This window comes from Metopolophium dirhodum, chromosome 2 (genome assembly GCF_019925205.1).
Source record: "Metopolophium dirhodum isolate CAU chromosome 2, ASM1992520v1, whole genome shotgun sequence".
NCBI classification, from domain to species: domain Eukaryota; kingdom Metazoa; phylum Arthropoda; class Insecta; order Hemiptera; family Aphididae; genus Metopolophium; species Metopolophium dirhodum.
This window is the reverse complement of record NC_083561.1, coordinates 18,347,582-18,366,003: the sequence shown is the minus strand read 5'-3', so window position 1 is coordinate 18,366,003 and position 18,422 is coordinate 18,347,582. Positions and strand designations below refer to the sequence as shown.

Sequence of the window (18,422 nt, the reverse complement as noted above, 5' to 3'; positions counted from 1 at the left end):
GCAGTCAGCCTATGATATTACTAAGTATATTTGATGATATTGTGAATAAAGTAATTTATATATAACCTATTTACGTGGAATCTTGTTTTAAATTTTCAATCTTTAGCTATGAAAGTTAAACATTTAATACATTTTTAACTACTAAGTAATTATTACATTTTAAATTTGATAAATTTTCTGAAAATTCGAACTTTAAATGCATATAAAAAAAAATTGTGCCTATGTATTTTGACTATTTTTCAACTGTTATTGTAACAATATATCAGAAGCCTTGCATTTAATTTTCACGCTTTTTTGCCCTTTAAATAAAATTTTATTGATATTTATAGAAAAAAAAACTAAAAAGATTTAAAACTGACAATGTCCATAAACAGCTTAAAAAAAGTCAAAATATTTTCAAAATGTTATGGTGTGTGGAAAATGAAAATGTAAACATTCAGTAAAGTTGTCGTGTATCTACAGTTATTCGTTTTTAAATAACAATAAAATAACAAAACCACTACATGAGAAATCGAGTTAATATCCAATATTGTAAAAATATGAAGTTCAAACGCTCATAAAAATTTAATTTGACACTTGTACGAAATGTAGAGCCTTTTTGTCATGTTAAATGTTTATATTACCTAATTATTTAATCAGGTGTTAAGGATAATAAAAAAAAAGAACTATTATAGGTCATGCACCTGTACGGTTTTTACCACGAAAGGTGAATTATTATTTCATATATCAAATTGAGATATAATGTTTATAAGTTATAACATTATAACAATTAAAAAATTCTTTAGCTACGTTTGGACCAGAATATTCTACTGGAGGTTTATAAACACCATTACTATATTTAATATAATAACAAAAATTATTAGGCATATGTTTCTGATAATATTGTTATAATCTAGCCGTTGACTTAACCGCTTAGAATTATAAAGTTGCAGGTAGCAAAACCGATGTAGATTGGATTGATAGGATTTCATGGAAATAATAATAGCCAGGTGTTGAAGTATAAGTTAAATTTATTAATTGTCACAGAAAACTCTTTAAGTCCAAAAATTCACACAATGTTCATACAGTCCAGCGTGAAGGTGCTCGCAAGTAGAATGAGTGTACACGTCTAATCTACAGGCCGTTTCGGGTCTGGTTTTACAGGGCCTCCTGCCCTCCTACTTCCCTCTAGTCTTTCGATATATCTGTGGACCTCACAGGACGTGATTCAAAATATTATCTATTCATTCCTACGCCTGGCTATTCCGAGAATCATGTCACATTATTATCTTTACCATATATGTTATATGCCATCCGTTAATATTCGGATACTATGCGTTATTGATTGATATATATATAATATATATATATATATATATATATTATAAATAATAATTATATATTATATTCACATGACTATGATATTGTTCATATTTCTACTGTCGGCTTTTTTACATAGTTGTTTAAAAAATGTGTACTACGGTTTAACTACTGTATTCTAAATATTAATTATGTGTGCTCGGCCATCTCATCGTAGATCGTCACCCCCTTTCTTATTGTGTGTGAATCTGCTCGTGTATGACTAATCATTGATTACTTTCTTAATATGTTTGGGTGAGGTTGTTCATCCCCATTAGAATGTGATCCCAAGGTTGCCTTGCTTTCTTGTTGTATTTTAATTAGATTTTTGACACTGATTTAAATTACATACTATTCTTTAAATAATCGTTAATGTTGTCTAATATACCTTGGCGAAACGATCACAGTAATATAGTATGTATATTATTGGGCTCGTTCACCTCTCCTCTTAAAGTCATATTTTACTGTATAATCATTAAAATTTGGCTCATTCCTGAATTTTAGTATAAGCACCTTCCCTAAATTACAATTTTACATTCATAAGTTATTTGTTACAATTACAATCATGTTTACAATAATTATCATTTTACAATTACATATTTTGGTTACATTAGTTTGAAATATTCTCTATTGTTTTCAAAAATATACGTACAATCCACAATATATTTTTGTTACATTGGTTTTAAACATTAAGTACAATTAACAATTGAACAATTCACTTATTATTGGTTATTTTTTGTTAGATTACAATTAGTATTACCATATATCATTATTAATTATTATCTATGTTAGTTCCATTATACTATTGACATATTATATATTTTTTTTTCTATTAAAATTTTTTCACAATATCGCTTGAATTTATCTTATTTACTGCGGACCCATCTCACAAGCACACTATTTAATTAAAAGTATGTTTGCGGTGCATTCAAATTATTTTATCTTAATTTATCCTTTCTTTGTCTTTATTTTGTTAATTCAAGTCCCTGACGCTCACCTTACTATTTAATGAAAGTATAACTTGACGTCAAGACTAAATTAACAAGAAATTAAAATGTATACTTTTCTTATTGCGATTTGTCTATCTACTTGAACGACAGTATGATCCATTCAAAGTTCTCTATTATTCACAACTATTAAATGGATCAACAATTGATCAAATGTCTACATTTTTTCCTTTGAAGATTTTATCTCGTATGGAATATAATATTGTACCACTTATCAAAATCTTATTCTTATTAGATTACTTGGCACAGTACTACATTCCGAATCGATTTCTATTTTCGATTTCACAGATTTTTATTTCGTATGGAATATAACATTGTCTTACCGATCATAATTCAATAAGATCGATCAACTGACACAATGCTATATGCCCTACTTAATTTCAACTTTTATTTCTTCTTCTGCAATTAAATTAATTTAAATTACTATAACAACCCTAATCTACGGGAACGGGTCGGGTGGACTGTAGAAACGGGGCGGTGTTTAATTTTTGACGCCACGGTTTCACTATAGCCGGCGTTTTCCGTTCAACTCGAATTTTGAAAAAAAAAACGTAAAATTTTCGTTAAATACGAATATTATGATAAGGCGGAAGTGATAGCAAAAGGTAAATAACAAAAAAAAAACGCGAAAAAACTTCCGAAATCACACAGCCGCAAATTACCGCAATCCGGGCGGCCGGTATCGAAACCACGACCCCGGGTCATCCGCACCAACGCCTTGCCTACCTACCTACCTACTGAGTTGAAAACTAGTGTCAAATATATGACTCTTAAGCCGTTTCGCCGTCCCGGCGAATTGCGAACGCGGTTTCGACGTCCGCAGAGGGCGTCGTAAAGGGCGACGCGACCGCGTCGGTAAGCGGAAGACGTGCTCCGCCGTCTTCGGACGTCAAAACGGCGAGATTCGCGAAAAAAATCGTACCCTCCGACGCATGTATTTATGCCCGTATATAGTAATACTCACTCGACGGCGGCGATATCGGCACTCGGCTGTCACTGGTCACTGGTATAACCACAAAATATGTTAGACAGTTATAAAATGTCTTGAAAGTATCGGATCTTCCTTCGATTGCTAACCAATCAAGCCACTTATATACATAATCTGATGAAAAATGTTGTGGAAAATAAACTATGTTTTAGATATTTTGAAAATTGTTTATTAACTAAAAAACCAAAATATGTTAATCAAAATTTATTTAAAACTAAGAAACATGATATTTTTACTGTAGAACAATAGAAAAAAAGCATTAAGTGTATATGATGATAAAAGATTTATTTTAGAAAGTGTAATTGACACATTAGCTTGGAGACATTATAAAATAAATATAGATAGAAATGATTTTGTAAAACATCTCAATTCATTAATTAGAAATCAAAATAATTTAGATTGAAAATATAATATTTAAAATATAATATTATATATTATAAAATATAATATTATATTTACATGGATTTTTTTAATAGAACATTTCTATTAAAAACTGATCATGATTAATAAATATTAAATAATTTTCAAAACATTTTGCAATTCAATTTTGTGAAAAATATTTTAATTATTAATTCAATTCAATTTAATATTATTAATAACAGATCATGAATGTAAAAAATATTTTAATTGTTATTGCATTTCAATTTTGTGATCTTTTTGCACATTGTTTTCTTTGTTATCTTTTATTGATGATAATATAATGCACTGCGCCAGGATTGTTATATATATGTTACGGGCAATGTGAGCCACAATGTTTTTTTTTACCAACTAACACAAACGAATATTTTAAAACATTTATAAATATAATAATAATAAGGAATTTTTATGTTTTGAAACAATCATTATTAATTTAATTAAATCTTATCATATAACGAATATTTTAAAACAATTATAAACTATACAATTTTGGAAACACTGTGTATAAACTTGTTTTTGTTCCCTATCGTACTGCCTATATAGATTTTCCATATGGATATGGCCATATCGGAATGATAAAATTGATAACTGTCTTGTTAAATAATTCAACGATATATTATGAACAATAACTGATATTTATAATAACTAGTCGAGTTTTTGAACTGTACACGACACTATACTTCATTACGTTGTACGTGTTTTAAAAATGGAATCTAAATTTTACAAACATTTGAACAAAGTTATCGAAACGAAAAAAACTAACAGTACTTTTATTAGTAAATCTAAATATTATGAAATAATTAATTATTTAAAACAATTGAAGCTAGAGAAGAAAACAAATTCAAAATTAATGAAGAAATATGACGTAATGACAGTACTAGGAGAAGAAAAATTAATTATGCCAATGACTGCAGAAGGTAATTGTGTGAAATTATATGCTTTTAATGAAGAGTTATTTAAAATTGTACATGAAATACATTTCATTGCTATTGGGCATGGTGGTAGAAATCACATGGAATACGAAATAAATAAAAATTTTAAAATATAACTAGGGAAACAATAACGTCATATTTAAATTTTTGCGAGACATGTGAGAGAAAAGGAAATACATCGAACAAAGGATTGGTAGTTAAACCAATGATTTCTTCGGAAATGAATTCGAGGTGTCAAATAGACCTTATTGATATGCAAGCTCAACCAGATGGAGATTATAATTTTATATGTGTTCACCAAGATCATTTGACAAAATTTGTCATACTTAGGCCTCTAAGACATAATAGTGCCGAAGCAGTTGCTAATGTTTTGTTGGATATATTTACCCTTTTTGGGCACCAGATATATTACAAAGCGACAACGGACGTGAATTTGTAAATAAAATAATATCTGAACTTTGTACCATGTGGAAGGATTTAAAAATAGTTCATGGTAAGCCAAGACACTCCCAAAACCAAGGTTCAGTTGAAAGAGCAAACAAAGATGTCGAAAATATGCTTGCATCATGGCTTCAAGATAATAAAACAAAAAAATGGAGTAATGGCTTAAAATTCGTACAGTCAATGAAAAATCGTGTTTACCACCATGGTACAAAACATTCACAATATGAAGCGATGTTTGGAACACCCCCTAAAATTGGTTTAACGTCTTCATTACTTCCTGTGAACATGATTGCGAAATTAAAAATCGAAGAACTTCAGGTTGCCTTAGAGTCAATACAGATCCTTTCTAACGACAACAAACATAATGAAGTAGAAGAAGAAGATGATGAAGATCAAATAATTGAAAAACAAACAAAAACAAGACAAACGTCAATTAACCAAAACAGGAAAGAGTCATTAAATAATCTGAAAATGTCCGAAAAACGATTTTGCTAAGGAAATATTGGGGAGTCAGTTAGAGTAAAAATTCCTGATGTAGATAGAGCACGGAGTGATCTCAGATGTGTTCTCGGAGTGATTATGTCAAGTAATAATAATATTAAACTATATATTATCTCACTATTAACATTTTAAAATATCTATATTTCAGTGAAAGCTAACTTCTACGAAATCGGTACGACTGAAGGAAAACTGCAACAACTGTACAGCAGGAACCGATTTACGATTTGTAAAAAGAAATTTGTACAAATCGAAGACGTACCGGCAAATTCAATTTCATTGCGAGAAGCAGCCCGCTCCTTTTCTAATTTGGGAGGACAGGGATATGATCGGTGTACTTGTACACAGGGTTGCAAAACAAATAAATGCAAGTGTAGAAAAGCAGACAAACTATGTAATTCCAAGTGCCATGCTTTTTAATCTTGTGCAAATAAATAGGTAATAATAAATGTATAATTTATAATAAAAATAAAATGACAATATTTATTATTATTTTTTTTTTGTTATTTTATCAAAATATTCGTAATATTAATATGATATATGAATATAATTAATTATTGTTTTAATTCCGTCAATATTATTTAACAATTATTATTATTATTATAATTGTTTTAAAATATTCGTTCATGTTAGTTGGTAAAGAAATCATTGTGGCTAACATTGCCCGGGCAGGACCACATTGACCGGGCAATGTGTACATTGCCCAGTATTTCACATCGCCCGTAACATATATACTACTCGTATCTATATTGTATATGACTAGCAAAACCTACACTTTAATATATTTAAAACATAACTAGGTATCCACTATACCTACCTATTTTATTAGTAAAAAATATATACATTTTAAAATAATAGACGATACCCACATTAGGTATTTAATATTATAAATGCAACCCTACAGGCATATTAATTAGGGAACAATTATAAGACAACTTACTTTGAAACACTGATAAACGTACAAATTGTTATTATTTTTAAAAATTCTACATAATTAAGTTATTGTGAATTACGATTTGCGATTCAATAATAATTGAACCCAGGAATAATAGGTACCGGGCTTGTTATAGAATATATTGTATAGATTACATGGAAATTAGAATAATGTTTATGGACACTGTCAGTTTTAAATCTTTTTAGTTTTTTTTTCTATAAATATCAATAAAATTTTATTTGAAGGGCAAAAAAGCGTGAAAATTTAATGCAAGGCTTCTGATATATTGGGTACGAAGAGTACGGACTCGAGTTAGACTGAACCTCTAAAGTGTAGACATAAAAATAGTATTGATTATGTTGGGTTAAATAAAATAAATTAGTGTTTATAATATTTAAACCAAGAGTGTTTTTATTCATAAATCATTGTTTCCTGTGTTTAACGGTACAACGGCGTTAGCCCACATCACTGTACGAGGTGTACGACGAATGATGAATTCGGAATTATTAGTTCATAATATAACATTATGAGTTCTTACTGAATCGATGAATGGTTATATTGTATTAGTTGTTACTAAATAAACAACTTATTGTGTACATTATTTATTTTGTGCTGAGGAAGTACCTAATAGGAACATATCGCTTATAAAAGATATCGAGAAGTAATATTTTATTTCATTTATTTTTCAACGTTCACTGAATTATTATTATTTTTTTATATTAAATCAAAATGATTTTTTTAAAACAATTTTTAAAAATGTTTATATTTAATGTTATGATAGTTTGCGTTATAGCTGAACATCCTATGACAAGAAATGCATTGACGAGTAAGGATTGATTTATTGATTTAGAATTTTTATTTTGTCAATTTTTGAATTAATTTATAAACGAATACCAATTATTGTTATTTTATGATAATCTAAAGACAAACAGAACTTATAACATGTTTTATTCTTTAATTCAACATAATATTTATAACGTAGGTAGTTAATAATAATGTTATACGCAGTACGTGTATAACTACCGACCGTTCTACACGTGTGTCGCGTGTGCGTATTTTATCAAGTATAAACTTTGTATAAACTTATTCTATTATATCTGCTAAAGTATAGCTATATGTTACAAATTACAAATATCATAGAACATATTTGTCTGACACATTGAAATTTGATTTTGTTTTAATCAACTAGGTAGCAATGAGATAATTTTATCAACAATATATTAAATATAATATATTGTTTATATATAACATTTTTTGACATTTTATGTCTTTGCTTTGACACATAGAATCGAAATCAAAAAACTTTACGTTACGAAAAAAATTGCAAAATATAATTTTCCTCATACGAGATTTGAACTCGATATACGCGCTTATCATACAATAGTTAAATGCGACTGCACCGACGCTCGATGTGTAGATTGACCATTTGAGCATATAGCGAATGTCGCGAAAGTCGGACGTGGACGATTTTACATTTTTATCAATTACCCTATAAATATTACCTAGGTATGTGCTACATAATATGATAGCAAGGACAACAAATACATAAAATATGGTACTTCATTGCAGACTCGTATACAATATGTTTTTTTTAGGTTTCAGAACGTAATTATTATAGGTAGTTATTTGAAAATTAAATAACGTACAGTGTGTCAGTGTATGCAAAGAAATCGAACAGATAGTTAAACATTTTTAAGACCAGGATGACTAATATTTTATTTTTATTTTTTAGATAGTTGTAAAAGTAATATATTTAGTTAATTATTAGTAAGCAAATAGTATCTTAGAATAGTAATGATATAAATAATCTTATATAAAGAGAAGAATCTCGTTTTGAATCTCGTATAAAAAAACATTGCATGGGTATGAAACATGCAGCTAGGGCTTAAAATCGATTTTGAATACCAGTTAAAACAGTTAAATTAAAACCAAAATCGAAATCAAAATGGAAACCTCAAAAATACAATACCAGTAATCAATATCGAAACCAAAGTAGTAAAAAAATATATGTGGTACCTAATATCGAAATCAAAATAATAATTTTTCGGGTTTAAGCCCGTCTATTTTTATAAATTCCTGCGTTCGTCGTTGAGGAGGCGTTCGACTTTAACATAGTACAGTAGTACACTAGTACCACACATGTCTTAGGTAAGGTTAATAGAAATGTAGAACTTAGGAAGGTGATGTTTTTATTACAAATTTTGAAATACAAAATAATTGTCCATAATGTGTATTCTAAATTAAGGTTCGCATTAATGACCATTATGGCATTATCCCAATATCCCAAATGACAATTTCATGAAAACAATATATTCTGAATCTATTTTTAAATAATTTTGATTTCAATTTGAAATTCTAAATGTCGTATTTATATATGATCATAGCTATCGCCTATTAGGAAAGTATCTTAAAAAGTGCATATAATGCATATAATGTTTAGTAAAATTGAAAGGCCTATGATTGGATCATTTAAAATTAGTGATAAACTAAATTAATTAATATTTCATGGTACCTATTTAATTATAGTTTGATACATTTTGTTGACTAATTTAAAAATTTACAAGATATTCTAAATAACTGTGCCAAATTTACAAGTAAGTTAAAAACATTCAAAAAAATAATTTTTATTGTATATTAGACATAATTTTAGTTTATAAGCATTGACTTTTATGATTTTAAAGGTAAATTTAAGATATTTCAATTTTATATATATGGATATTGGGGCATAACACGAACAAATATTTATTAATTTATTTATCATTAGAAATATTTTTAGTATTTTTTTTTTACGTGTAACTTTCTGACACCTAAACGTCACATGGATGGTAAAGTTGATGCTGTATTGCAGTTCCAGGACGCGCGTGTCTATACAATTGTCATCAGTCATTTGTTAGTTGTTACTAGTGATGGGCACTACCGAATAGTCACTATCGAACTATTCGATAGTAGTTCACTATTCGAACTATTCGATAGTCATTCCAAAACTATTCGAATAGTTAAAACATTCGAATAGTCACGATATATTCGATAGTTTTAAAACTATTCGAATAGTTATTCATTCGAATAGTTCGAATAGTCGAATAGTCGAATAGTTCGAATAGTCGAATAGTTCGAATAGTCGAATAGTTTATTCATTCGAATAGTTGAATAGTTCGAATAGTTTTTATTCATTCGAATAGTTCGAATAGTTCGAATAGTCGAATAGCACGAATAGTTTCTTTTTAGAGTTTTAGACCATTACATTTATTTTCATTGTTTTTTTTCTAAGTGAATTTAGAATTATCAAATAAAAAATTCGTAATAGAGTATTTACTATTTACTATTTTATTCGTCGCTAAAAAGTAAAAAGTAAAAACCCGGATGGTTACACATATTGTTAGGTATATAGTATATACTATATACCTATGCGCGGATTTATACGCATTTGCATATTTATTCTGGCTGATTGTATGGTATGCTAAGTGAGCATAAAATATTGTTTCATAGCATAACGATTTTAAAAATGAAACTTTTTTAGTGCATATTTTTGCAAATATTTAATATTTATCCATTTTTTTTTTCTATTTTGAAGGCTTTATTTTACGATTTTAATTTTTAATTGTATATTTGCCATTTGGATGTTTTTTTTTAATAAATCATATTTTTTTATGGATATTTTTTATTTTTTGCATATTTCAACGTTTTACTGTTTTAGCGCATATTTAAAATATTGAAGGGCATATTTGGTTGGTTTTTATTTTTTAATGCATATAATTCTATGCTCTAGTAATAATTTACGAATTGAAATATTCGAATAGTCCATCTCCATAATAAAACTATTTGAAATTGAAACTTATTCGAACTATTCGATAGTGCTATTCGAATATTATTCCGAATTATTCGATAGTGCTATTCGATAGTGCTATTCGAATAGTCTTCCGAACTATTCGATAGTACTATTCGAATAGTCTTCCGAACTATTCGATAGTTTATCAACCTATTCGATAGTTTTTATTTAAAAACTATTATTCGGTTATGTAAAAAACATTCGAATAGATATTCGATAGTTTATTCAAACTATCGAATACTATTCGATAGTGTAAACTATTCGGTAGTGCCCATCACTAGTTGTTACGTCTCAACCGACGTCGATATATACATCAACGCAGAAATGAATACGTGATGTACTAGGAGTGGTATCTATGAGAGGTGTTATGATGAGTGATTATTTAACAAAGTACAAAATTAAAATATCATAATCTAGGTGGAGAAGAGTGGTGTTACGACTCTAATATAGAATTTAAGACTGTAAGTGGTGTTACGACCTGACTCTGAATGTCCCTAACCGTCTAATGGTTAGCTCAACCCATACTGTATAACAGTCTAACGAGTTCTTGTCATAGGCTCCTATTTATATGATCGAGTCCTTTGGAGTGGGTGGTCGTAGTAATGGCCAAATTCAGTCATGAAATAGAGTTTGGGTCTCGTATTTGGTATGCTGGTCGACTCGTATCCTTCGTATAAGTGTTGACTTTCCCAGAAAGATACGTATGACGACACCTTTATAGTTTAATTGTTTTATCGCTTTTGAAATGACCTCCACATGTTCTAATATACTAATTGCCTTATTAGTTATGTCGTCAAATAATATTAGAAACGTGCGCTACGCTGTACATAGTTAATACATGATTCCTTAATACATAGGTACTTAACACATTCATGAATTTTTATTATTATTTGATCAGTATTTTTAATTTTTGTTCTAACCCTGGGAGCCTTTCTTACAATAATTAGTTCAACTAACGAATGCATGTATCTCAGTTTGAGTTATTATTTTTAAATTCTAATAATATAATCCTTTAGAGAGTTTTTCCTCTAGCTCACTAACCTCATTTTTAACCTATACTAAACTGTAATAATTTTTGTGTTATTTTTAAATATTTTTTTTTGTATTATTTAATTAGTTATAGAACGGTATAATATCTACCACCCTACAAGTATATAGATTTTATGGTTTATACTTTTTAGGTTAGATTATACCTATATTATTTATATAATATAGTTATTAATACAACAAAATTATTATACACCACTATTATAATGGAATCGTTGCATATTTTGTGTCGAGCACAAAATCATAATCTTATCCAAGTGTTTATTTGAATGGAAATCTTTTAATAATAGGTATATTTATATCATGAACCCTTGCACTCGAATCACCCTCTAATAGCCCATTCCTGACATGCCACAAAATCAACCTAAAAACACAATAAATAATGTTTTATTGATGTCCTTTCTTCAAAAAACCACTTTATTTCATCCCAAGCCACTTCATATGGGTATAATATTATAGTACTATTAATGATCCGTATTCTAGTTAATTATTATTAAATTACAATTTGTTCACGACAATATGTCAACAACAATAGTTGACATTAGCTCTCCTTTAGATAAAATCATGTGAAGTACCTCTACCACTATAATGCATTGATATTCATGCACTAGGTTTCTAGGTTATCAAATTAAAATTGCATTAGGGTACCTACTGTTATTTTACAAAAGACACATAAACAATACTTTGTAGACGTGTAGTATAAGTTTATTAGAAAACTCGTTGTATAATTACATTTCAGGTACAAACAAAGATAAATCAGCGAAGCCAGAAGTTTATGAAGGTATTTATTTGAAAATACGTATCTACATGGTATATACATGATGATTAGGGTGGATCGAATAAATGAAAAAAAAAAATTTTTGCGAATTCTAATAGTACTTAAATGTTGTGGTTTATACTCAACTAAGTGTTTACAAAAAATGATTCGATCAATTACATGAAGATGCATCCCTCCCCAGAACTGTGCCCTAGACCTGTGCCTATAATATATACCACTAAATTGCCATATTCTGTGTATTAAAAAATTCTGTAATGATAGAGCAATCCTAAATGTCCAAACATACTCAGATTTAATATTAAGAACACTCTGTGAACTTATGGAAATTAAATGGAAACATATAAATGTTTTACATATAAAAGTAATAATTTAAACATTTCAATTGCATTCTAAGATAATACAATGTTGTAAAATTGTATGCAAGTAATTTCATATGCTTGAAAATAACATGTATGTACTCATTTTCTATTGTAAATAATCATTTTAATTTATTTTTTAGCAAACCTACGTACGTATTTTCTTGTTTTTTTTTTTTTTGTAATGAAGTTTTAATTATATATCTCTAGAATATAATTGACTATAGTTGTGTAATAGTTTACAGATTAATATATTTTGAATTATCTTAACAAGACAAGTTTCTACAATTACAATAAACTATACTAAATCAATTAAATTGTATTTAAAAAAGGTGGGTAAGTGTATGTCGCTCTGCTGTACAGTAGGTTACAAGTGGGTCACTGTAAAGGATAGTGTTAAATTTGAATTCAATGATATAATATTATTGTATAAGAAAAACGATTCTGAGCGAAAACGGTCAGTCAGCCTATGATATTACTAAGTATATTTGATGATATTATTGTTAATAAAGTAATTTATACATTTACTTATTTACGTGGAACCTTGTTTTAAATTTTCAATCCTTAGCTACAAAAGTTGAACACTTTCAATATGTTTCAACTGTTATTATAACAATATATCAGGAACCTAATATTACATTTTTACGCTTTTTAAACCCAATGAATACAATTTTATTGATATTTATAGAAAAAAAAACTAAAAAAATTGAGAACTGACAATGTCCGTAAACAGCTCAAAAAGAGTCAAAATATTTTCAACATTTTATGCTGTATAGAAAATGCTAATATAAACATTCAGTGAAATTTTCAAGTATCTACAGTCATACGTTTTTTTAATTACAACAAAATAAGGAAATCGTTACATGAGAAATCGAGTGAATATCAAATGTTGTAAAAATTTAATTTGACTTTCTTGTAGACATTTTTTTTTTTGATAAAGGTAGACAAACTCATGGATAATTTTGTATTACATTTTCAAATCTTAGATTGAAAAAGAAAAATTTTATGAATTCTCAACTCAAAATAATTTGCTAATTTTTGTGACTTTTCGTATTTTGTCAATATTTGAACTTTAAATGCTTATAAATAAAAACTGTGACTCAGGATTTTTAATATTTTTCAAATGTCAATATAACAATATAGTAGGAGCCTTGTATTAAATTTTCAAGCTTTTTTATCCAACAAATAAAATTTTATTGATATTTGTAGACAAAATAACTAAAAAAAATGGAAACTGATAATGTCCGTAAACAGCTCAAAATAAGTTAAAATATTTGGAAAATGTTATGGTGTATATAAAATGCTAATATAAACATTCAGTCAAAATGTCATATACCTACGGTCATTTGTTTTAGAGTTACACCAAAAACCAAAACCGATTTCCTCGAAAATTCCCGTTTTTCCTTAATTTTTATTTTGTTTTTCATGTCACTTTTGAAAACTAGCTGTTAACCTATACTTTATGATATAAATTACAAAAATTGTACAACTGAATAAATACAACGAAAATGTATAATAAAACAAAAGTTTAATTTGTTAAGTTACTCTGCTGTAAAATAGTACGTCATTGAGTAGATAAAAGAAAGGATTTGTTGAATTTGAGTGTTGATTTCAAAATAAATTAAAAATAATTGAAATGTTCTTTAAATCAGTTAATTTTAATAGAATAAAATACATTTTTAAATTCTGAGCTGATCGATGAAGATTTGATTTGCTCACGAATTGCCTCCCATCTGACACTCGAATTGAAGATATATGAAATAATATTTTTATACATTACGGAATAATATATTACATAATAATTTATACATAAAAAAATCCAAATACCACCGACTCACTCATCGCCGTAACTCAAAAACTACACCAACGCATGAACTTGAAATTTGGAATAGAGGTTCTTCTCATATTTTCACCGTGCACTAAGAAAGGATTTTCAAAAATGTTGCGTTTTAGTGGAGTAATTAACAATCATAATTATTCACCGCTAATACGTATTGACGTGCTGCACGGCAGCCCACGGTTTCTAACTACCTGCAACTTATCCTTTTTGTCCAAATAAGAATTATTGTTCTGAGAAATTTATCGATAAAAATAATCTCATGCATCGCACGTACAAACGATAAAATGCACACCGATTACATAAACCAATACACATACAAATTCTATTTATTAGTTATCTCTCCATTGCCTTGCCATGGTGTCTATACAGTGTACACGTTTATTTCATTTGCACGCCGTACTACCAGCAGTTCGGACACGCGTAGCATCATAAATATTTACAATTATAATTTTATATTATTTGGAATACTTAGTGGTTCCCTCCAATGATCTAGATACGCAATAAGAAAGGAGTTTCTGATATTCGCTTTTTAAAGAGATGGTAATACAGGGATCTAGATTCACGGTGGAAATCAAAACTTTTTTTTTTTTATTAATAGTTGCATTTGGTTGTAAGTTTTATAATATGCGAATTATTTTACAAAACTAGGTACAATTACACCAGTTTGTCCATAAAAATAAATAAAATAACCCCCCAAAATATATTAATATATAAATATTAAACACTCCTAAAAATCCGGGATGATCAACTATGACGATCGTCATTCATTTGGGTGACCCACAATTTACCTGAGTAAAGCATATAACATTTGGGCGAGAAATTAACTGATCGTTTAGGTGAATTTATAAATTATTGATAAATAGGAAAGTAACATTACGTAGGTAAACAATAATTTTTATAATATTTACTACAGCTAAATATTATTATTATATCGTTTTGGCTGATTGGTGAATATAGATAGTGAACGATAATTTGTTATATTGTTCTAAGACGGAGGCAAAATATTTTACTCAATATATTATAAGAGAAACAAGACTATACATTAAATTCATGGGATGAATATCAATCTGGAAAATTAACAATAATCGATTATATTAAGCAAACGGACATGAGATATCATACTAATAAAAAAAATTAGTTAGAATTTTTAATACAATATTATGATAATTTACATGAGAATATAATACATTTTATTAAACAAATGGGCATGAGATACCAAGCTAATGAAAAAAATTTAGCTGAGATGATAAATATAATATAATACTTTATATATACTTTATATGACAATATGATACATTTTTAACCATACCAGTTAGAGTTAACTGGGAGTCCTAAGTATGTAAAAATGGGAAGGAAAACGTATAAGTCTATATACATTTTGATTAATATATATTTATAGCTCGCCTAAACGATGTATTAGATAAACGTATTATACAAACGATATGTTAGTTTGGATCATTCACCCAAATGAAAGTCCCCCACTATGACTTCAATACTATTTTAGGTACAATGTATACACATTTTTTTTCGACTACAAAGCTGTACTAATATAGGCTATATTTTATCTCCCTCCTCACTGTGTCCGCAGTTACCACAGGTAGATTGCCTACCTGATAATATACTGTTCGCATAACCTTTAGCGAAACTCACGGGCAACGCCACGCGGGATGGTTAAAAATTTAAAGTAATATGATTTTGCTTCCATACCTATGCAGAGCGAATTACATCCAAAAGGAGTTAATTAATCACAATTTGTTCCCAGGCAACGCCGAGTTATTCAGCTTGTAATATTATATAATAATTGATAGTACACGTACAACTGTCGATATATTAATTAATATAATCCAGGTATGTTACGGGAGGCAATTCGAGCGGACCGTTGGGGAAAATTATGCACAAAGAAAAGCTAATAAAGAATTAAAGGTCTATTAGACACGAAAACATTAATTTTAAACTACATATTTGTATTTATAGTTCAGAACGACGGTAAGTATTTACGAGTCTTATAATTTGTCTTATTGAAGAAAGTAGGTATCAAAAATCGAAAATGGGAACTACCCTATAACTAGCTATAAGTTACAAACAAAGTAATCGTCGGTTCATTTTATTACAAAAATGTTACAAAATATTTAAAAAGTTTCAACCAGTTTCGGAACTAAATGTTTTTGGGTGGCTAAGGTATAGTTTAGTATTCCTTTTCAAATCTTGATAGGTATTGTATTGAAAAAAATTACATTTGTATTCTACAATTTTGTAGAGTGGTTAGATGCACAATAGGAACCATTATGTTCACAATTATTAATAATTATAATAATTATAATAATTTGTAAATTGATCATGACGTGATAATTTATTGATCTCAATCTCAATGAAATCTTAATCATATTATGTTATACTATCTGACCTCGTGAACTTTGTTGCCCGTTAACTATGCCAACTCTATATAAATAAAATATTGTTTAGTTCGTCATTTAATATTTTGTGTAACGGTGTTCAAAATTTTAAAATTTTCATAAGCCATCATGGATCTCAAAAGACTTGTGCGAGCACCACTTTAAAATAAGAATTTTTGAATATGCGTTCTTTAGTGCACATTTACATAATATTGTGGTTGATCGAAGGTAATTTCAAGTCTCAATCTACATTGTTTAGGCTCTACGTTTAAACTCTACGCGAATGCGAGGTGCGTTCGTAAGTGTATATAATTTCTAACTTTAAAGTAATGTGCCACTGTATTTTTTTTAAACTTATTAATCACTGATGTTTTTCTAGTACCTACCTACCTAACTGAATTTGAATTATAACCAATCATATATTTAAATAAATTGTTCCATTTTATTTTCATAACGATCTATAGTATTTAAAAAAAAAATACAACCTATCTATTGGTTAATTTAACAATCTTTATCTTAACCTTATTTATACACCCAATTTTTTTTTTTTATTTAGAATCTTTGATAAGTACGTAATTTATTTATTTTGTATAGAATGGCAAATTTGAGTAATAAATTATAATTTTATATTTATATTGCTTATGCTATATTACTATGTCAATAACTGTAATTTTCATAATAATTGTCATCCAAATAATACAAAAACTGGATACTTTTTTTAATGGAAACTATCATAAACGTTGTATTTTTGTCATTATTCTTTACTATTTTATTTCCATTTGTGACAATAAAATCGTAGACCCTTCATCTATATTTATTTCAAGTATGTTTTTTTCTTAAATCACACAATTCAAATACCTATAGCGACTAACAATGTAGATAGTACATCTATCTTGTATTGACGATTTTCATTTATTTTTTACCTGCATATTTGAAAAAATAAATAAATTATTCTTTTATAATATAAAGTTTTTCTTTTTAAAATTTTAATTTAAATTATATAATATAGTCATTATTAATAACTTATTAATTATTATTATAATTTTGTCCAGGCAGTGTTGGTACGTATCTATATTTTATTCTGCATGAAATTTCATGATACAAATATTGGGAATAATATTTATAATTTCGTCAATTATCTTCAATGTCCGTTTAAAGATAAATGTAGAAATTGAAGAGCTGATATTATATTAGAGTAGATTTTGTTCTTCAAGACTTGAGAAGTTTGAGAAGTTATTTTCCCAAAATGTCACGTTCGAAGTTTTGAATCACAATTGTATTGCAAGTTTCTATATTAGAAATAACCTAAGAATGATTCCATAAATCAATTATTAAATACCGTTCAAATGTGAAGCACATTTTTGTTACCTAGCGTTAGATAAAACCAAAGGTTCCATCACATTGAACACAACCATAAGTGTCATATTGTATCTATTTATATTACTTATAACTTTGTCAAACACCTATACTAAATAAATATATTTTTTTAGACTTAATGCGTAAGTATTTTTTCTGTAAATCGTTATATTTATACTTTCCCTTTTATAGCCTGACCAGATGACGAATTAAAAATAGTTGTGTACTTACTTATATCTAGTTTCGAGTTGATGTCTGTTCAAAAACT

The 18,422-nt window shown here is 28.0% G+C and overlaps 2 protein-coding genes across 2 annotated transcripts in view; one reads left to right on the top strand and one right to left on the bottom strand.

Moving 5' to 3' along the window:
• LOC132939141 (uncharacterized) overlaps positions 1 to 18,422 on the bottom strand; it is a 251,436-nt gene that overhangs the window by 158,364 nt on the left and 74,650 nt on the right. The gene's annotated exons all lie outside the window — the stretch shown is intronic.
• Positions 5,148 to 5,621, top strand: LOC132938772 (KRAB-A domain-containing protein 2-like). The gene has a single exon (XM_061005791.1). It carries the CDS (start codon positions 5,148 to 5,150, stop codon positions 5,619 to 5,621), a length of 474 nt encoding a protein of 157 aa, XP_060861774.1.

Bases quoted from the DNA above. Each gene is read 5' to 3' on its own strand.
- LOC132938772 (XM_061005791.1), top strand. From the start codon at position 5,148: ATGTGGAAGGATTTAAAAATAGTTCATGGTAAGCCAAGACACTCCCAA.